General features: G+C 36.9%; 1 protein-coding gene across 2 annotated transcripts in view; it reads right to left on the bottom strand.

The window, feature by feature from the left end:
* Positions 1-22284, bottom strand: part of SCAF11 (SR-related CTD associated factor 11) — a 79578-nt gene that overhangs the window by 33482 nt on the left and 23812 nt on the right. For both annotated transcript variants that reach the window (XM_033222330.1, XM_033222329.1), the window contains exons 2-3: positions 13460-13541; positions 11102-11259 (exon numbers count right to left, since the gene is read on the bottom strand). In XM_033222330.1, coding sequence (XP_033078221.1) covers positions 11102-11259; positions 13460-13520 — 219 coding nt within the window. In that variant the 5' untranslated portion in view covers positions 13521-13541. The remainder of the gene's footprint in view (positions 1-11101; positions 11260-13459; positions 13542-22284) is intronic.

Genomic DNA, 22284 nt, shown 5'->3' with positions numbered 1-22284 from the left:
ATATTTAAAAGATATGAAGAAAATGAAGTACTCCTCCACCCCTCCCTCAGTCACATAACCTTTTGTGGATATCCATTGCATATGCATATATATTTTTAATATATAAACTTAAGATTCACATTAGTAATTCAGAGCTGCCTTATCCTTAACAGCGTAATATGAATGAGTTTTTTAGTTTACATTTCCTTTTATAGGATTAAGGTTGAGCATATTTTCCTATTTTTAAGGACTATTCAAAGTTCCTTTTCTTTAAGCTGTCTATTCAAGTTCTTTGCTTAGGTTTTTATTAAGTTGCTACTCTTTTTCAAATTGAGTTGTAGGTGCTCTTTATTAAGGAAATTGCTCCTTAAATCATTCTATGATTGTAAGTCAACATTATTATCTTGCTTTATTTCCTGTCCTTTTAAAATTCCTGTGCATCAACTATAAGAGTTTCTTCAATAGGCCGGGCGCGGTGGCTCAAGCCTGTAATCCCAGCACTTTGGGAGGCCGAGTCGGGTGGATCACGAGGTCAGGAGATCGAGACCATCCTGGCTAACACGGTGAAACCCCGTCTCTACTAAAAAATACAAAAAACTAGCCGGGCGAGGTGGTGGGCGCCTGTAGTCCCAGCTGCTCGGGAGGCTGAGGCAGGAGAATGGCGTGAACCCGGGAGGCGGAGCTTGCAGTGAGCCGAGATCCGGCCACAGCACTCCAGCCTGGGCGACAGAGCGAGACTCCGTCTCAAAAAAAAAAAGAGTTTCTTCAATAAAACTATTAAATATTTGTATAAGAATGGGTTTACATTATTTAAAGTATTTAAAATGAAGTGTATTTTCTATTAGGGTAGGAGGGAAAACTGCAAAGAGAGTACCAAAGGTGATATTATTAATACTTATGGTTACAAAAATAAAACAGAATTTTAACAATCTAATAGCAATAGTGTCAAAGACCAAAGATAGTAATGGAATCTAGATATATTATTCCTATATAAAAAATGCCATCTTTGCCTTTCTGGGTTTTATCACGTATCAAGACATGCTTACACAAGTAAAAGTAGAGCAGATTGTGTATGGTCCTTGATCATTTAATACATTTTCACAAAGCTCACAAGTCACTTTGGGAGCAGCCAAAATATGGGCTGAGTTACTATTTTCTTTCTCTTTTAAGTGGGCTTCAATGGGAAAACAGCTTTACCACATCCGAATTAGGAAATGTGACCTTACTATATTAAATTGGTTCAGACTGGAAGAAGCCAGTTCAGCCTACTTTTAAGTACTATGGATTTAGGAGGCTATTAGTTTCCCTATAGAAAACTTGACCTTAAGAAGCTTTGCTTCAGCAACAAAGAAGTTCATATTATTTTTAAATAATGCATTGTCTAATTCAAAGAACTTAACATCATAACTATTGTTGTTTATCTCGGTGGCACACACTGTATGAAATTTCTTAGAGATTGTATTCATGCTACATTTACGGTTTTCAAAAATATTTAAAAGTTAAAATCTGGCTGAGTATGGTGGTGCATGCCTGTAATCCTAACACTTTGAGAGGCCAAGGCAGGAGTGTCCCTTGAGCACAGGAGTTCGAGGCTGCAGTGAGCCACGATCACACCACTGTACTGCAGCCTAGGCAACAGAGTGAGATCCCACCTCTGAAACACAGATAAATAAAATGAAAAGGCTGTGAATTTACTGTACTACTTTCGTATCTTGCCTTTTGCGTAAACTTGAGCAAGTTACAGTTTCTCTGTGCCTCAGTAATCTTATTTGTGAAAATGAGAAAAGGCTTTTCATTAATGTTTCTCTAAACTTACCTTTAAAATAAGAATAAAATAAATTTTGAGGCTTTTGTAAAAATAGGAAGCACTAGAAATATTTCACTTTTTATTTTAAATGAAAAAAAAACTTACCTCTAAGGTTTTTATGGGAATAAATAATTCCTAGAAGTGTGGCATATACTAAATATTATGTAAGGTCCTGTAATCAACTAGTTTTAGTAACAAAAGAACTTGGTTAATTAACTAAAGACAACCACAATATGATACATATACACGTGAGAGACATGAGTTCTTAAGAATTTTTATTGGAATTTGCAAAGTTTATGACGTAGATGGAAATCCAAGTACTTTATTATTTTAGCTATTTTGATTTGTGACACTAAGATCCAAAGAAAGTCACGTGTTCAAGAAATTTATATCAGATGCATCAAATCTTTCAAAGACTCTCAAATTATACAATCTCATTTTTTCTTCATTACATTTCCTCTATTGACATTAGCTAAATTACATTCTTTCCTTTACTATTTTTTCTTTCATTTCTTTATTTTCTGAGACAGCGTCTCGCTGTGTCACCGAGGCTGGAGTGCAGTGGCACTATCATGGGTCATTGTAGCCTTTGCCTCAGACTGAGATTAGATGATCCTCCCATGTCAGCCTCCTGAGTAGCTGGGACTACAAGTGCATGCCACCATACCCAGCTAATTTTTGTATTTTTCGTAGAGATGGGGTTTTACCACGTTGCCCAGGGCAGTCTTGGACTCCTGGGCTCAGGCAATCAACCTGCCTTGGAGGAGTTAATGGCATGAGTCGCTGTGCCCAGCCTTCCTTTACAATTTTGAATTATGACAGTTTTAATCCAAGCTGTTACTTTTTTTTTTTTTTTTTTTTTTGAGGAGGAGTCTCGCTCTGTCGCCCAGGCTGGAGTGCAGTGGCCGGATCTCAGCTCACTGCAAGCTCCGCCTCCCGGGTTCACGCCATTCTCCTGCCTCAGCCTCCCGAGTAGCTGGGACTACAGGCGCCCGCCACCGCGCCTGGCTAGTTTTTTGTATTTTTTTTTAGTAGAGACGGGGTTTCACCGTATTAGCCAGGATGGTCTCGATCTCCTGACCTCGTGATCCGCCCGTCTCGGCCTCCCAAAGTGCTGGGATTACAGGCTTGAGCCACCGCGCCCGGCCTAAGCTGTTACTTTTTTAAAGATAGAGTTTCACTCTGTTGCCCAGCTTACTGCAGGCTTGAACTCCTGGGGCTCAAGCAATTCTTCCACTTTCGCCTCCCACACTGTGCCTAGCCTTTTTTTTTTTTTTTTTTTTTTTTTTGAGACGGAGTCTCGCGCTGTCACCCAGGCTGGAGTGCTGTGGCCGGATCTCAGCTCACTGCAAGCTCCGCCTCCCGGGTTCACGCCATTCTCCTGCCTCAGCCTCCCGAGTAGCTGGGACTACAGGCGCCGCCACCTCGCCCGGCTAGTTTTTTGTAGTTTTTAGTAGAGACGGGGTTTCACCGTGTTAGTCAGGATGGTCTCGATCTCCTGACCTCGTGATCCGCCCGTCTCGGCCTCCCAAAGTGCTAGGATTACAGGCTTGAGCCACCGCGCCCGGCCTTTTTTTTAACTTTTTTCATAGAGACAGGGTCTCACTACGTTGCTCAGGCTCAACTTGAACTCCTGTCCTCAAACGATCCTCCCACCTCAGCCTCCCCAAGTGTTGAGCTTACAGGTGGAGCCACCACGCCTGTTCTGAGCCATTCCATAACTGTTTCAAAAAACAGAGTTCTGAGTAAGATTTCCCCCGCTCTTTTTTCCCTTAAGCATAATTGCCTTGGATTAGTCTAAAGTTTCATTTTAAGAAAAGGTTCCACTGGTATTACAAAAACAAAAGGAAAAACAACAACAAAAAAAGTAGTAGTAACAGGAAAACTACTGCCATGTATCATCACAGTCTGTATATAATTTCCTAAAGATAATTTAGTTAACACCAAAAAATAAATTAATTTTCTTTGACACAGGCTCAGCCATCAGAATTTTTTTTTAGACAGGGTCTCACCTTCTCACCCAGGCTGTAGTGCAGCAGCATCATGGCTCACTGCAACCTTAACCTCCTAGGTTCAAGCAATGCCCTCACCTCAGTTTCCCATGTAGTTGGGACTACAGGCACACACCACCATGTCCAGCTAATTTTTTGTATTTTTTGTAGAGATCGGGTTTTGTCGTGTTGCCCAGGCTGTTCTCGAACTCCTGAGCTCAAAGCAATTGGCCCACCTTGGCCTCTCAAAGTGTTGGGATTACAACCATGAGCCACCACACCCGGCCCTGACTGGCCTAATTTTAAGGAACTCCCAAGGATGCCTCATTCTTTTTTTTTTTGAGATGGAGTCTCGCTCTGTCGCCCAGGCTGGAGTGCAGTGGCCAGATCTCAGCTCACTGCAAGCTCTGCCTCCCGGGTTCACGCCATTCTCCTGCCTCAGCCTCCCGAGTAGCTGGGACTACAGGCGCCCGCCACCTCGCCCGGCTAGTTTTTTGTATTTTTAGTAGAGACGGGTTTCACCGTGTTAGCCAGGATGGTCTCGATCTCCTGACCTCGTGATGCACCCGTCTCGGCCTCCCAAAGTGCTGGGATTACAGGCTTGAGCCACCGCGTCTGGCGCCTCATTCTTATATCCAGCATATATCCATCCAGAAAGGTCTGGAAGATGTTTTTAGTTTTCAGAGTAAAATTTATGATTAAATTTCCAAGTTGTGAGGTTTTAAAAGTTCACATTTTAAACTAATGCAGAGAAATTTTAACTAATACTCTATTTTTTAAAAGTTATTTTAATTTTGAAGAAAAGTATCTCAAATTTTGTTTCCTTAAATACAATAAAAATATCCTTCAATTATTTACCATTTTGATTCCTTATATACAACAACATATCCTTCAATGATTCACTTGTTTGAATTACTGACTTTCATTTCAATAATTGTGAAAGTACCTAATTCAGTTTCATAACCAAGTAGTCTAATAACATCATTCATTGGCTTTATGATACAGCTACAAAATTAATGGAATTTGCTCACTGCTTTACAGTGTAATGTGTATTAAACAAAGCATACGTTTTACTGTGAATGCTCTGTACTAAGGTTGTATCAGTTAAGGAGGCAATTTTGATAGAAAAAATCTTCCTAATGATTTCAGTAAAACACACCCTACTATTCTGAAGCATTGTAAATTCTCAGCTCAGACAAACCCACATTTAAATGTAAGAACAAGAAACCTTCCTTCTTTGGGAATTCAGGATCCTCGATTTCTAATTTCTCGCTTCCTGCTGCTGCTCTATCCTCAATCACATAGGCTGCTTAGAGATAGCTCCTCTTAGAGAGAGAGAAACAAGTGTTAAGATAAGTGCTTAAAGATTACATCTGAACACCTATGCTTATAGGTAAGTTTGCCTGTTTGTGGGAATCTCGAACATCTATCTCTCTACTAACAAAATAGAGCATATTATATAAAATTCTAGTTCAAAATCAAATAAAGATTACTTAAGAATGCATACCATTAGTGGCTAATGCTTATTTTAAAGCTATTTCCCAGGACCTATCTTTTTTCATTTATGGTTCCAAGATACCTCACCTGCACTTCCAAATTAATTGTTCACGGGCAGTCAGCCTACATGTTTCCTATCACATTTAACCAGTTATTTCAAGACAGTCTTTGTCAATCCATATTAGTGAAACTGTGGTTCTTTATACCAGTATTCAGAAGTGTATCCCTAAAGGACAATGGCTGTCAGTGATAAAATTAACCCCCAGTAAGAATGCATTTCATCAAACTACTTAAAATCCTTTCATGTTCTCCAAGATAACAGTTGGGGAGAATTACATTTAATCTTAATTTCTTCTGACAATTACTAGCTAACACTTTATCTAGTGTAAAAACAAAAAACTCAGTAAACTACCCATATAAATCATTTTACATATTCTGACATTTAAAACTAGGCACAAAGAAATGCATGTTAATTTACCTTACTGGTAGACATAGTACTTGACATTCTTTTAGATATATGCTTTAGGTAACGGGTGTTCGCAAAGCAAAAATCCTCTTTGCTCTACTAAAAAATATCCCAAAGGATTAATTCACAGGGAGAAAATACTGGTGGATCTGAAAAAATTAGCTACAAGTTCAAGTTCTTGTGGAGCTAGCAATCACTCCACCTCACACTAAGGATGAAGATGGAGAGAGCCCTGATCATCTAATGCACAGGTGTAATAAATTTAAAAAATGTATTTCATAATACTTTATAAATTATAAAGAACTAATGTTAGTGGTACTACACAGGTACATTTACATTACTGTTCACAGAGAGCTACATAACAGAGGGGTCTGGGTTAGTTCTGGCTAATTTTATTTAAATTAAAATTTGAGGAAAAACTGATTGAAAATTCTAGACAATAAAGCTTTACTGAATTATATTACTTAAAAGTAGTCTAACGACCAGAATGGACAAATGTCCACTTACTGCATAAAGAAACCTGCATATAAAACACATTTGCAGTCCAGATGTAAGTTCTGGACTTAATGATAATCATAAGTTCAGACATAAGAAGTCACATCTTGATTTTTTGGTATTATTAATTCAAAAATATAATCTTCATCTATGTTGAACATTGTTGTCTGACTTCTTCAAGAACTGAATGTCACCTTAATAAGACACTTCAATTCTAGTTTATGAGAGAAACCATGCCTTTGCCAACTGCCCAATTTTGATTTCATTAACCTTACGCATACTGAAGCTGTCAGCATTTGATACAAAATAGATGAGCTGAAGTAAATAAATTGAGGGAGAATACTTTGTTTATAATGGGAAACTAATCACATTTTAAAAAACAATACTTAAAAGATAAGGAAAATATTTTATATTATGTAAAAGGGAAAAGAATGCCAGCAGACATCAAGAACATCCTCACCACATATACTGCAGTTTCCATTAAATAGTGTAAGAACTCTTAAATGCTTTAAACATGTGTCTTCAAACCATGACCTTTGAAGGTCCAAATTTTTAATCACTTCTTGGCAACTGTGGGGAATAATGAATCCCACTTTCTCTCTCTTTTTTTTTGAGACAGGATCTTATTTTGTCACCTAGGCTGAAGTGCAGCGGCATAATCACAGCTCACTGTAGTCTCGACCTCCCAGGCTCAAGTGACCCTCCAATCTTCCCACCTCAGCTTCCCAAGTAGCTGGGACTATAGGCATACTCCACCATGCCTGGCTAATTTTATTTATATATTTTTTCTGGTAGAGATGAACTCTTGCCATGTTGCCCAGGCTGGTCTTGAACTCCTGGGCTCAAGTGATCTGTCCTCCTTGGCCTCCCAAAGTGCTGGTATTAGAGGCGTGAGCCATCATGCCTGGCCAATAAATCCCATTTACTCAACCTGTGTGTGTTTGTGTGTGCTGGAGATTATCTTGTCTGTAGGAAATCATAATCAATTGTCGTTACTACAATGTGTGTCAAGACTTCTCTGTCCTTTACCTTCCTAAAGTATGCAAACTCAGATACATTTATTAAAAGCTATCAATAAGCACAGATTGTTTTTCCCCACCATATGGGTAAAATAAATAACTTCCTAACTGAATAGCAGATATGCTTTAACATACTGGCTCTATATACATTTCATCAGTTCAAATATCTTTTGTTTAATTTCAGATTGTTGGCTCTAACAGTGATGGTTTAAATTAACAAAAATTTCAGCCTTCCTTAATGTCAATTATTGTGTCATTGTTCAATATTCTATTTCTATATAATCATCATTATTTTATAAATCAACAGGATTACCATGTATGAACTCCTTGAAACTAAAGATAATCATAGTGAACATGATTCATTTCAATTTGCTCTAGTGTCCCTAAGGGCAGGCAATTAGGCTATGGGCCATGAAGGCTACCACAGGTTCACCCTGAAACCTTTTGCCCTAAGTAAAGAGGACTGTGACATACCTAAAGACTTTTACTCAATCACTTTAAAGTTCTTACATAGGTTTTGTTTAAATAACCACAGAACCAAAATTTTAGAGCTTGAAAAGACTGAAACTAACTTTGATCTACGTGTCCAAAATAAATATACTAGACCACAACACACTTTAATTTTTTTTTTTTTTTTTTTTTTTTTTTTTTTTTTTTTTTTTTGAGGCAGAGTCTCGCTCTGTCACCCGGACTGGAGTGCAGTGGCCGGATCTCAGCTCATTGCAAGCTCCGCCTCCTGGGTTTATGCCATTCTCCTGCCTCAGCCTCCCGAGTAGCTGGGGCTACAGGCGCCCGCCACCTCGCCCGGCTAGTTTTTGTATTTTTAGTAGAGACGGGGTTTCACCGTATTAGCCAGGATGGTCTCGATCTCCTGACCTCGTGATCCGCCCGTCTCGGCCTCCCAAAGTGCTGGGATTACAGGCTTGAGCCACCGCGCCCGGCCAATTTTTCAAAACACCAGCTTCTTACAGACCAGTGTTTGTAAGAATGTGTTCGATGCCTAAAATATTAAGGTGAAAGTAAATACATGAGTCCTTTTTTGGTGCTTAATATCCAGTCTGAATCATATTTCAGTGAACCCTGGGTACAAATCTCAGAAAGCACAGAAATTTTGAAAGATACAGAAATCTAGAAAGAGGATCCTAAATGCAAATTGTACGTTCTCTTATTATGCAGATTTCCAACCACTATAAGTCTCACTTTGATTTCTACTCTACTACTATAAGTGAACATTCATTCCAGCACTTTGGAAAGCTGAGGTGAGTGGGCCACTTGAGGTCAGGAGTTTGAGGCCAGCTTGGCCAACTCGGCAACACTCCACCTCTACTGAAAATACAAAAAATAAGCCTGACACGGTGGCACGCGCCTGTAATCCCAGCTACTCAGGAGCTGTGGCACAAGAATCGCTTGGCCTGGGAGGCAGAGGTTGCAGTGAGCTGAGATGGTGCCACTGCACTCCAGCCTGGGTGACAGAGTGAGACTCGTCAGGCTATCCCTTGAGGCACTTAAAAATCGTAAGTTTAGAATCCTTGTCTTGTATAGCAAACAAATATTAACATAGTGAATTAAAATGAAATGAAATGTTAGAATGTGTATGAAAGCCTAGGCATAAGGCACGGCCTGTTAGAAGACTGAAGACACTTATTCCTGATCCTGAAATCCGAAGTAAACTGTAAACTTTGCTTTTAAGATGGAAGGAGATTGAGGGAAATGAGAGGATGGAGCTTAATTTATAATGATGAAAAAAAGGAATATACTCCTGAATCTGAAATCTGATTCTATTTGTGAAAGCACTTACATACTTCAAACCATACCTATTTTTATCACAGCAAAAGATTCAAACTGAAAACTTAAGTCTACGTGATTTTTTTTTTAGCCAGCATTCACTTATAATTTATAATAAGAAATTTATTAATAGATTGTTCTCTTGTTATTGCTCAACTGAAAGGTTTATTTAACTGATGACTGCTATCCCCATCAGGGACAATGAAATAATTCAGAATGTTCTGTTTATTCTCCCCTTTAAAGGTTAATTACCTTTGTTTAAACACTATCACAACTCCTCCCTGCCTACCCGACATCACAGTTTATGATAGCAGTATAAAGACAAGCACTTTCTTTTGAAAAGCAATTTGAAAAATATTACATGTGGGAAAGGCGTTGGCTGCCTACCATGTATGTTATCCAGTATTTTCAATTTAAAAATATTCAACAAGAGTTAAAAATATAGACAAGTTTGCCATTATCTAGTAGAGTTGAGGATGTGCATCATCTACAACGTGTAATTCCACCTCTAGATACATACCCTAGAGAAACCTGGAACGTGCACATCAGGGTAAAGGTTGTGTGAAAGATGCACTTGAAGTTGCAAGAAAGGATGGAGAACAATTATCTACTTATTACATATACATTATAATTTTCTTAGAGAAAAACATACACTCAGATTAAGTTGCTGAAGTTCACAATTATGTGGTCACCAAATACAATCTTATAAAAAGCACTGTATTGAAACGCTCCACCCATCCAGCAATATTATTTCTTTACCCGAAGCAAAAATCTCTAAAAAAATTTAACCACAAAGCAACCATGTGCACTAAATTCAACACAGATAAAAATCTTTATTTGGGTGGCAGAAAAAAAAAATATGCATTATTTCATTAAACAGTGATCCTACAAACAGAGAGAGATTTACCAACCATATGAATTCAGCAAAACTCAAAATACTTTTCCCCAAAATACATTTTCACCTATCCTTAGTGTCACTTCTTGCTAAAGATCAATTTAGGTTTTACTAAATTAAAATAGTTTCTATGTATACTATTATTAATTCAATTTGTATAATAAATCTTATCTTTCCTCTTCTGAGAACTCAGCCAGAGTCACTATACAGTTATATTCTCCTTTCTACACTATTAATGAAAGTTTAAGCAAAATATAGCGCTTTGAAAACCCCAATTATGTAATATGCAATTAATTCCAACGTATTTAAGAACATTAACAATTTGAATGCAGCTAATGTTAAAATATTTTTAAGATATTATCCTTCTTTACTAATTTTTACAGACAAATATTAACTCAGAAAATATAGCATGATTAATATGAACAATAATTTTTTACTTAACATTTCATAACAATAAGGCTTATATTAAATTAATATTTATTTCAAAGTATTTGGCCCAAATTGAGTCAACAAAATACAGTAAAAGTCACAAATGTCTTGTTTCTTATTTGCCATCTATGACGGTAATATCTCTATCTGAAATTAGTCCATACTAAATTAAAAACAGGAATTAGAAAATCAGTTCTAAATTCACTTCTGCCTCTTAAACTACGAGATCTTGACCAAGTCACAGAACATAAAATCCAAGTTTCCTCATCTGTAAAATGGAAGGACACTATCGTATCTGCTCTGGTTATTCCACAAGGCTGATATAAAGAAGAAATCAAATAACCTATGTGAAAAGTCCCTGAAAAATACAAAACAAAAAGCAGACAGAAGGTGTTATTAGTGGTAAACAGATATTATCCTATTAAGTACAGAGTAAAGTACACTGAAAAATTAATTACTGCATTTCTACCAGAAAAAAAACGGTTTGATCTGTTCTTCCTGTAAGGTTATTAACTTTTTAAAAAAGAGTATGCATTTAAAATGTTATTTGCAAAATAAAAAGCTGATAAAAGAAAATTAGAAGAAAATGACTGACAGAATTTGCATAATAAAAGGAAATTTGTCCAAAGTAGGAAGAAAATACATTACTGTGAAATAATTTATGAAAGGCAGTATCAACTTTTTAGGTGAAATGAAATCATGCTAGGAAATTAACATACATTAATGTGTCAGACTTACCTCTGCCCATTTAAGAATACAAGTCATACAGAAGACATGATTACAGCTTTCTGGAAAACCAACTTCCTTTTCTAACAGACAATTAAGACATATTGGGCATCTGTCAGCCTCACTGTACAACAGACCAGTGGGAACAGTATTATCTCCGTTTTCTTCACCTGTTAAAGTAAAACAGCCATATGTGCTTTCAAGTTCTCCAGACCAAAAATCTTCCGTTTCTAGTACAGTGGATTAGATACTCTAAAGGGCCCTCCTACTATAAAGCAAACAGATCTTAAATAAATTATAACAAACATACTGCTTGAGCCCAACATGCCCAATGCTTTTTTATACTTTTTTTAACAGGGGAGTGAAACAAACTTTTCATTAATTAAATTTAAAGTGAGTAATATTCACACAGTTCAAAAATTTAAGAGCAAATTTCTCATTCAAATTTATCCCCATCTAGTTCCAACCAATCCAGTAAGTAACAACTGTTAAATTTCTTTTGTGTTCTTCCTAAGTATTTTTAATGTACAGAAAAACAAATGCTAATGCAAACTCTTCCACATTCCTTCCTTTACACAAATGCAAGAATACTATACACACCAGTCTGCTTTCTCCTTTATTCAAATCTACTGATGGACATTCACTTGTTTTCAACTTTTGGCCATAACAATGTTGCAATAAAAATTTAGTTATTTCGCATTTTTAAAAGTGTATCTGTAGCGTAAGTTCCTAAAAACGGAACTGCTAGAGTAATGTGCGTATACATTTGTATTATGAATAGGTATTGCCAAATTATTCTCCTTATGATTTGTACTACTTTAAACTCCCACCAGTAATGTAACCAACTCATACAAAAGTATGCATCACTGGCTCATAAGAAAATAAAAGATACTCTGAAATTCAAGATAAAAATAAAACAAAAATAAAGGAATGGTCAGCTGAAATGTGAACAGTAAATATCAAGCAAAGTTGGAATTGTCCTGAGCACAATTGTCCAAACTAGTATTTAGATCTGGAGACTAAGCCTTAGAACTACTCCAGGAAGGAAAACTAATCCTGATAGACTCCAATGTCAAGCCAAGACTCTTAAATGGGGCTAAAGAGGTCCCAGTATGGGCCTGGGAAGAAACAGATACAAATCCTCTACAGGAAAGAATACCTAAATTAGGCCCTTATAGATTTAATTTATCAAATGTGAGCTCCTAATCAAACATTACCAAACCTAAGAAAATAAGCTGTCTTGAGTGAGAAGCAGCAGGAAACACATTTAGAAATTCACTAACTTCAAATATCAACCACATAAAATGGACAATCAGCAGATTAGATCCAAGAAAAATACCTGTGAATTAGAAGACAAATCTGAGGAAACTAGACTCTAGCAGACAGAAAAGGAAATATAAGACATAGCCTGTGAAACAGAGGTTAAGAAATGAGGTTACAGAAAGGTCTACCATACTAATTGAAATCCAAAAGAGAATAAAGGAAAGGCAATAAAGAGGTAATGGTTGGGAAATTATTAAAAACATGAACCAACAGACAAAGGAAACACAATGTATACTGTTAAAAGACATAAAAACAATTCATGCCTAGCAATGGATTAAAACTATAAAATATCAAAGACGAAACCAAGACCTTAAAAGCAGAAAATGGGAAAAGATCACCTACGAAAAAGAATGATAATTAGACTGCAAAGAAATTTCCAGACAGCAAGGAAAAAAACGATTAAATAATATCTTCAAAGTGCTAAGAGAAAAAAACTATCATTCCAGAATTATATACCCAGTAAAACTATCTTTGAATGTTTTAAGTGGATAAAATAGATACAAAAACTTAAGAGTTTACCACCAATAGACCTTCACTACTGAAACTTCTCAGATTTATTTTCAGAAAGAAAAGAAATAAACAGGAAATAAACTCAAGCAAACATTGCATAAAACTTCATTTAACTGTTGGTGTCTGAAATAAAAGAACTCAAATAATGGAACTATAACCTATAAATTGAGATTAGGATGATCAGAGTTAAAGCATTCTTGGGTTCTTCTGTTGGTAGTGAAAATTAAATTAGCTTTAGAAGCAGAGGACAGTATTAAAGCTAACTTTTTTCTTTTTTAAAAAGACAAGGACAAAAACACAAACAGTAATTCCTAAACCAGCAGAGAGTAAAGCTTTAAGAAAAAAGTAACAAATCAAAAAACTTGATCGATTGAAAATAAGATATGGGAAGAAAAAAAACATGTATACTTAGGCAGTTTATTTTGGAATTTAAGAACAATAACAACAAAAAACTCCTGTGTATTTTGAAATGTATACAAGTGAATAGTTTGGAAACAACTTTTGCTTTCAACAAACTCTATAAAAATGAAAAGTTACCTTCCATGTCTTCATACTTCTTATCGCCCATATTTAGGGTATATACAGTTTTCTTCTTCATTTCTCTTTGGAAAAGGGTTTCCTATAAGATAAATCAGAGAATTTTTTATGTTTGCCTTCTTCCAATAATATCAATTTAAAAATAAATCCTAAACTGTAAGAAATTATTTTACACATAAAAGAACACAGTACGAGCCAAGCCAAACAGTTTGTGGATAATCCAATACTCTTTATACTCCTTGCTATCCAAATGCACAGTCTTAGTGAAATGAAAAGCCTTGGCCGTGCATGGTGGCGCATGCCTGTAATCCCAGCACTTTGGGAGGCCGAGGTGGGCAGATCACGAGGTCAGGAGATTGAGACCAGCCTGGCTAACACAGTGAAACCCCGTCTCTACTAAAAACACAAAAAATTAGCCAGGCATGGTGGCAGGGAGCTGCCCGGGAGGTCCCAGCTGCTCGGGAGGCTGAGGCAGGAGAATGGCACGAACCCGGGAGGCAAAGCTTGCAGTGAGCCAAGATTGTGCCACTGCACTCCAGCCTGGGCGACAGAGCAAGATTCTGTCTCAAAAAAAAAAAAAAAAAAAGGAAAAGAAAAGCCTTATATAACTATTAAGAAACAAAGCCTAAATGATACATTTTGTGGCACAGACATAAATGCAATTGAAGCTTAAGGAACAGAGATCAATTTGGAATGGAGTTTTCAGAGAATGTGATAGGTTGTATGTGTTGAGGAACTTCAGGCATTCAAGGAGCAACATAGTATGGAGAAATAAAATAGCATTTAGCTAGGCCAATCTCACAATTGAGTGGGTGAGAGAAAAGAGTGGGTGAGGGTGAGAGAAAGTGTGTGTCTGTGTTTGTGTGTGTATCTACCAAGGAGACAGTTGTGTGTGTGTATGTGTGTGTCTCTATTGAGGAGGAGGTTGGCATGTAAGTCATGAATTTTATCTGAAAATCACAGTGAGAGGTAATAAAAAAGAAATAAGCAGAGCAATGTAAATCAAGTGTGGCTAGATTATAGATGGATCACTAATGACTGAGAACCTCAGATTCAATCTTATAGATTCTCTGAAGAAGAGTGACAAGATAAAAGTGATACAAGTGGATTTTTTAAAAAAAAGATTGATATGCCAGCCAAGTATGGATTGGATTACAATGGAAAGAGATTATAAGCAGAGAGATTTGCATAAAGTAACTGGCTGTGAAGTAAATTTGAAAAGCATGAAATTAAAGGGCTGAAGAATTTCTGAGATTTGGTGAGCAAACACAGTGAAGGAGACAATATCTTGACCTAAAGACAAGGAAAATGGTGCTTATAAAGAGGTAAAAGTGAGAAAGTGGGAAAGGATGTTAATTCGGCAGTCAAAGGGAAGAAATTTACACAGTAACTTTTTTTTTTAAGCAACTCTTTTTTCCTAAAAGATGGGGTCTTGCTATGTTGCCCAGGCTGCTCTCCAACCCTCAGCTCAAGCAATCCTCCTGCCTCCACCTCCCAAAGTGCTGGAATTACAGGCATGACCCACTGCATCGACTTAAATCAACTCTTACTATTCTTTCCTGAACTGATGAAAGACATAATTGCAATGAAATGTCCAAATATGCATTTATATCTAGGCACAAGAAATCCCTGATTTCATCAGTTGTGATTCTCCTATATGTATGTGAATTGATTTTTCTATTAGTTTCTAAAATAATTTACATATGGTAGTTTCTACATTAAAGGTATGAACTGCCCAGGAAAATTCCCTATTTGGTTAAATAAGGAGAAATACAAAGTCCCACACTTACAGTTCAAAAACCAACTGTAAAAGCAGAAGAAACTTAGTAGCATATGTAAGAATGATTTAAAGGTTGTGGCAGATTAAATACAACCTCAAAATGAGTGAGCATTAGAATCTAAAAAATTTTTTCAATCCAATCAATCTGACAATAAAAGTTGGATGAGGAGTATTTCTCACTTTTAGCCTATGTGTGCAACATATGTTTTAGTTCTGGTGCAAACTCACTTGTTTTAGTTCTAGTATTTAAGGACAAACAACATAATGATAAATGTACAGGGAAGATGACTAAAATGATGACAGCCCTGGAAACCCTATCACATGCAGAAAGGTAAACTAGTAAGAATGTTTAGTTTGGAAGAACAGAAAGCTTAAGAAGAACATTAGCAATTATCTTCAAATAAAATGAACTGTTCTGAAGGGAGGTAGAATAATCTATCAATGAAAGTATTCAAGCAAAGGCCCAATGACCTTTTGTGGGATTTCTTTTTTTTAGCTCCAAGATTTATAGAATACTATAGGTATACTAGTCAAGAATACTATAGGTATACTAGTCAATTCTCTTAGTACTGAACAAGGCAGAAATATCTACCTTTATGCTCTAGTGGTAAAGACAAAATAAACCAAATAATAAGTAAAATATCTAATATGTTAGATGTTGAGAAGTGCTATTGAGAAAAATTAAAAACAGTGTGGCTATTAAGGAATAAAAAGAGGAAGCTGTTGTTTCATACAGAATACTCAGGGAAAGCTTCTGTGATAAAGGGACATTTGAACCGGCAATCAAAAAGCAGTAAGGGAGACAGGTATGTGAATATCATCCAGTGCTTCCAGGTTGAGCATTCTTGGCAGAGAATAGCCAATATGAAAGTCCTAAGGCATGTCTGGTATGTTCAAGGAACAACAAGAGATGAATGACTAGAATACAGTGAAAGAAGAAAAGTAGTAGATGAGGACAGAGAGGTAATATAAGATCATGGAGCACCTTCTAGGCTAAAGTAAGACTGGCTTCTCTGAGTGACATGAGTGACTAGCGGTTTCTGAACAGAGGAAGTAAGGGAAAAAGTAGAGGCCATCAAGGAGACTACTGCAATAATCTAGGGAAGAGATAGATGTGGCTCATACCACAGTGGTAGCAAAGGTGATGAAATGTACTCAGATGTCAGATGTTTTGAAAATACAGCCATCAGGATTTGCTGGTAAATTCAATGTGGAGTATTTGTTAGAGGGCAAGGATCCAGGATAACTCCAAAGTATTTTGATCTAAGCAGCTCAAATGATACAGCTGATTGAACAGAAGATTATTATTTTAAAAATTTAGATACGAAATTAGTATGGCCATTATGGAAGGGCACATAAAGGCTCCTCAAAAAAACTAAAAATAGGCCAGGTACTTATAGGTGTGCACCTATAATCCATTACCCAGGAAGCTGAAGTGGGAGGACAATTTGAGCCAAGTTGCTCAAGCTCAGTCCAGGCAACAGAACAAGACCCCACCTCAAAAACAAAAACAAACCTAAAATAGAACTACCATATAATCCAGCAATTCCACTATTGGGTATATATCCAAAAGAAAGGAAATCAATATAATGAAGAGTTATCTGCAATCCCATATTTACTGCAGCACTATTTTGACAACAGTCAAAATATGAAATCAATCCAAATGTCTATCAATGGATGAATAAAGAAAATGTGGTATATATATACAAGGGAACATTATTTGGCCACAAAAAGGAATAAATCCTACCATTCGCAGCAACATGAATGAAACTGAAGGTCATTATGTAAAGTGAAATAAGACAGGCACAGAGAGAGAAATATGGTATGGTCTCACTCATATGTGGCAGCTAAAAAAGTGGATCTCATGAGAACAGAGAGTAAACTGGTGATTACAAGGGGCTGGGGGCTAGGGGATAAAATGAGGTTGATTAATACAAAAATACAGTTAAGATAGAAGAAATGAGACCCAGAGTAAAGTCTGTAGGGTGACTATAATTAATCTACTGTATATTTCAAAACCAGCTAGAAAAGGAGAATTTGAATATTCCCAGCACAAAGAAAAATGTTTAAGGCAATTACCTTGGTTTGATCATATCTTACATGAATGTATCAAAGTATTATATATGTACCCCCAAAATATGTACATGTATTTTGATATACCTATTATGTATCAAGAAAAGTGATACATCTATTATGTATCAGGAAAAAACTGTTTTAAAAATTCAGAGACACAGGTTAATCTCCTTGCTATTCATGCAGAAAGGCAGCATCAGTACCACCTCGGAACTTGTTACAAATGCGGGGTATCTCAGGTACCATCCATACCTAGTGAATCAAAATCTGCATTCTGTCAAGATCTCTACATAATTCACACGTGCATTAAAGTCTGAGAAGCACCACGCTAGACAACTTCCCAATTTAGTTGCTTTTAGAGTTATATTGCACTGCTGTATATTAACTATAATTTTTTATTTGGAGAAATTCACACCATACTATCTCCTTCGTTATTCTAAATATCTGAGAATTAAAAAAAATTAAGGTTGGAGTTAATTCAATGTGATAAAATGTCATCTGAAAGTTAACACAATATTTTAAAAACCTAAGAGATGTTCAGATGTAATATACTATCCCTTTACGTAACTCAATGATTTATTTGTCCTATTTAATAGTCTAACCTATGCTATTTTCACATTTCCTCCTTTGGCATACTAATCTCATATATAATTTATAATTTATATTTTAAACTGGGGTGTGTTGTGTATGCTTGTAATCCTAGCTACTTAGGAGACCGAGGTGGGAGGATCACTTGAGCCCAAGAAGTTCAAGACCAGCCTGGGCAACACAGCAAGACCCTGTTAAAAACACACACACACATACACACACACAAACCTATAATTAGTATTTTATAGTAAGCACTGTCTTCTCTATTTTAAGACCCATATAGTGAAATATACATGAGACACTGAGAAACCTCAATAAAGTTACAGACTGCCTTTGTTAGAAATCTGCTTTAATGGCCAGGTACAGTGGCTCACACCTGTAATCCCAGCACTTCAGGAGGCCAAGGCAGGAGGAGCGTCTGAGATTAGGAGTTTGAGACCAGCCTGGCCAACATGGCAAAACCTTGTCTCTACTGAAAATACAAAAATTAGCCAGGGGTAGTGGCAGGCACCTATAATCCCAGCTACTCGGGAGGCCAAGGCAGGAGAATTGCTTGAACCCAGGAGGCAGAGGTTACAGTGAATCAAGATCGTGCCACTGCACTCCAGCTGGGCAACAGAGTGAGGCTCCATCTCAAAAAGAAAGAAATCTGCTTTCAAAACTGTTAAAGCATTCCAAAGTTTTAGAAGTTACATGCTTTTTTCCTTAACATGTTGTGTATTAACTGTTTTTATACCTGAAAATGATTATGCCATGTTACTAATTTAGTCATTTAAAATGACAGGAACTTACCATTTTGCTAGATAAAAGTCCTAAGTCTCAGTTCAACAACTTATAAACTTGCAACTTGTCCTGTTTATCTTTTCTATCTGCTTGGACTCAAGTTTTCAATCTAAGTATCCACATATATTTTTGAATAAAAGCTTTGCTTTGAATATCCCGTAACAGGAACACAGTAATACCACACAGAGTCATGGTCCTAGCCAGTAATTTGTGGTCAATACACCTAAGAGGTAAGATGTGGGTAGGTAGGACTACCCTTCCGTGTAGTTACCTGAAAAGTTAGATACATCCTAATTTTGTGTTATTAACTATTTATGGCTCTATAATCATAAGTTATATTCTACCTATACTACTTATTAGTTCTACTAAGCTCTGTAAGTTAATTATCTATAAGTCAAATTGTATTTTCTTTTAATGGTTCTAAATTTACTAAATGGATGTTAATTCTAGATTTTTGGTAAACTTTCCTTTTCCGATTATTTTAATTTACAAATGTCCATCTTTAATGTTTCTTCCTAGGCTTTATCTTTCCAAGCTAAAATATCTTTTTAGTCTGTTACCCCTAATATAATGATCTAACATACTTCTATCTTCCAGTTGCTCTTTTCCGTTTCATAACATATTGTTTCTGCTAGATACTGAAAGTGATACTCCAAATATGTTCATATAATAATTAGGGAAGAATGGTCTAAGTTTTCAATTTTATTTATCATATAAGAAGGTATTAAAGTTTGGAATTTGAAATATTTTTAAAAAGCACTGAAACAAATCAGTTTTTAGGAACTCAAAACTCATTTTCACACAGTAGTATACATGGAAATGAGAGTCCTAGTCCAGCCACTACACTGCATTCAGATAATGGTAGTGAGGCAGGGCACAGCGGCTCACACCTGTAATCCCAGCACTTTGGGAGGCTGAGGCAGGTGGATCACTTGAAGTCACGAGTTCCAGACTCGCCTGACCAACATGGTGAAACCCCGTCTCTACTAAAAATACAAAAAAATTAACCGGGTGTAGGGTAATCCCAACTACAGGCTGAGGCAGAAAAATCACTTGAACCCGGTAGGTGGACATTGCAGTGAGCCAAGATCGCGCCACTGCACTCCAGCCTGGGTGACACAGCGAGACTCCATTTCAAAGAAACCCCCCACCCCGCAAAAAAAAAAAAAAAATAATGGTAGTGTATTAACACATTTCAGTTCTTTAGAATAGGGAATCCTTCTATCAAGCACTTCAAGTGTGTATGGTGCATGTGAGAAACTAAATTTTAAATTTTTGTGAAGTTTTATTAATTTAAATAGCCAATGTGCTACCGGACAGCTATATAAAAATATATTTAATAGCTGCACTGCTACTGTAGAGCACAGCTGTTAAAAACCTGTTTTAAGTTATATTTGGGATGCTAAGAATGTACATTCCATTTGAACAGCTGCTGGGCACCTCTAGCCTCAGGGAATCAGAAGTAGTCAGGGGTTCCTAATAATGTAAACTATTCTTTAGCCTAGTCTGGTTTGGTTTCAAATTACTACCCTTCTTTCCTTCTTTCTTCTTCCAAAGTGTGTTTCTTTCTGCTATTACAAAACAAAGCTCCTTTCCCTTCCAGTTCACTTCAAAACTCCCTCTCCCTGCTTGCTGTTCTTCAAGTCAGCCCACGGTACCTAAAGATATCTACATCCTGGTTAATACCACAAACTTTAGAGTCCAACAGGTCTAGATTCAAATCCTAACTCTACCATCATTCAATAAATGGCTGTTATCAAGATCATTATTATTCTTAATGTCAGAAACAACAGAGAAATAGGAAATAGTAATAAAACTGTTGCTTGCCGCTTTGTTTTCCCTAAAGCAAATGCAAGGACTGAAAAAAGATAAATCAACATTACTAAATAACAACTAAATTGATCAAGTCTCCTACTAGAGTGTATATGTGTGTATGTGTGTATGTGTGTGTGTGCGTGCGTGTTTTAAGAGAAACAGTCTTGCTCTGTCATCCAGGTTGGAGCGTGGTGGCATGATTACAGGTCACTGCAGCCTTGAACTCCTGGGCTCAAGCAATCCTCCTGCCTCAGCCTCCCAAGTAGCTAGGACTGCAGGTGCACACCACCACACTCAACTTTTTTTTTGTTTTGTTTTTAAGACAGAGTCTCACTTTGTCACCCAGGCTGGAGTGCAGTGGCGCATCTCAGCTCACTGCAACCTCCGCCTCCCGAGTTCAAGCAATTCTGTGCCTCAGCCTCCTGATTAGCTGGGATTACAGGTGCCCGCCACCATGCCTGGCTAACTTTTGTATTTTTAGTAGAGATGGAGTTTCCCCATCTTGGCCAGGCTGGTCTTGAACTCCTGACCTCATGATCCACCCGCCTTGGCCTCCCAAAGTGCTGGGATTACAGGCGTGAGCCACCATGCCCGGCCTCAACTAATTTTTTTATTTGTAGAGATGGAGTCTCACTCTGTTGCCCAGGCTGGTCTCAAACTCCTGACCTCAAGCAATCTTCCCACCTTGGTCTCCTAAAATGCTGGGATTACAAGTATGTGCCACTGTGCCCAGCCTCCTAGTGATATTTTGTCAAAAGGGTAGAATCAGATTCTTTGGTTACAAACAAAGAAAAGGGATACAAATGGCCATGAGGAAATATCACACTATTACCAACCCTACTCCCAAGCGCAATCTTGCCATGACAGACCCTACTATGGAAAAGCACTGATATGATAAATGAGAGACAGAGATTAAAAGGGCAAGTAGGAGCAGTCTCTATGTTGGGCACACTTATGCCAAAGGCATACTAGTCCCCGGAATTACTTTCTAGTTCAGTTTCTAAAAAGATTATCAGTGATCTGACTGCTTGTTAGCAGTTGATCAACAAAAGCAATTTCTAAGAATCTTTCATATTCACTTCCACCACTGTGGACCTATATTAAGAAAAGGACCAAGCACCATTCACTGAAGAACAAATTATCCTATTATCTTGTGGCCTACCAGATAAATGGAAAATTAAAATCAAAAGCTGAAGTCATCCACATTTACAGGTCTTTTAATAAAATCAGTTTCCTATATCAATCCAGGAAGTAAGGATATGTTTCAGAACGTCTTTAAAATTCCTGTGCACTGTTTTCAAGAGGAAGTGAGTGCCAAAATAATCCATAATGATGCATGTCACCTCATACTATGCTCTACAATGGTCAAAATCCTAATTATTGAAACCAATCATGTTTTAAAGAGTAAAATGAATAAAGAATAAAACATTCCCAAAGTGAAAGGCAAGCCAGAAATGCTCAGCCAGACAATGAAGATTGAACTGAAAATAGGACAAGTTTTTCAAAGCTAATATATTTATTTAGAAAGTTCATCAAAAGTGTTCTAAAAAAAGAAATTAATTTTCCTGCTTCCTTCTTCATTTAATGTAGCATCATCTCTTTAACAGAAATTGTACTGTTGCATGCAGCAGGGTCACATATATGCTGAAAAAAATTATTGAATATAATTCCCAAACTGTATTTAATATGAATATGAGGTGATTAAAGTTGGCATTACATTCTAAAATAGATCAAAAGTGAGATCAGGGAGTTCCAGTTCCAGGTAAGATGGAATAAACACATCCCA

The sequence above is a fragment of the Trachypithecus francoisi genome, unplaced genomic scaffold, assembly GCF_009764315.1.
Source record: "Trachypithecus francoisi isolate TF-2019V2 unplaced genomic scaffold, Tfra_2.0 Lachesis_group11, whole genome shotgun sequence".
In the NCBI taxonomy this organism is placed as follows: Eukaryota; Metazoa; Chordata; class Mammalia; order Primates; family Cercopithecidae; genus Trachypithecus; species Trachypithecus francoisi.
This window is presented reverse-complemented; position numbering and strand designations above follow the sequence as displayed.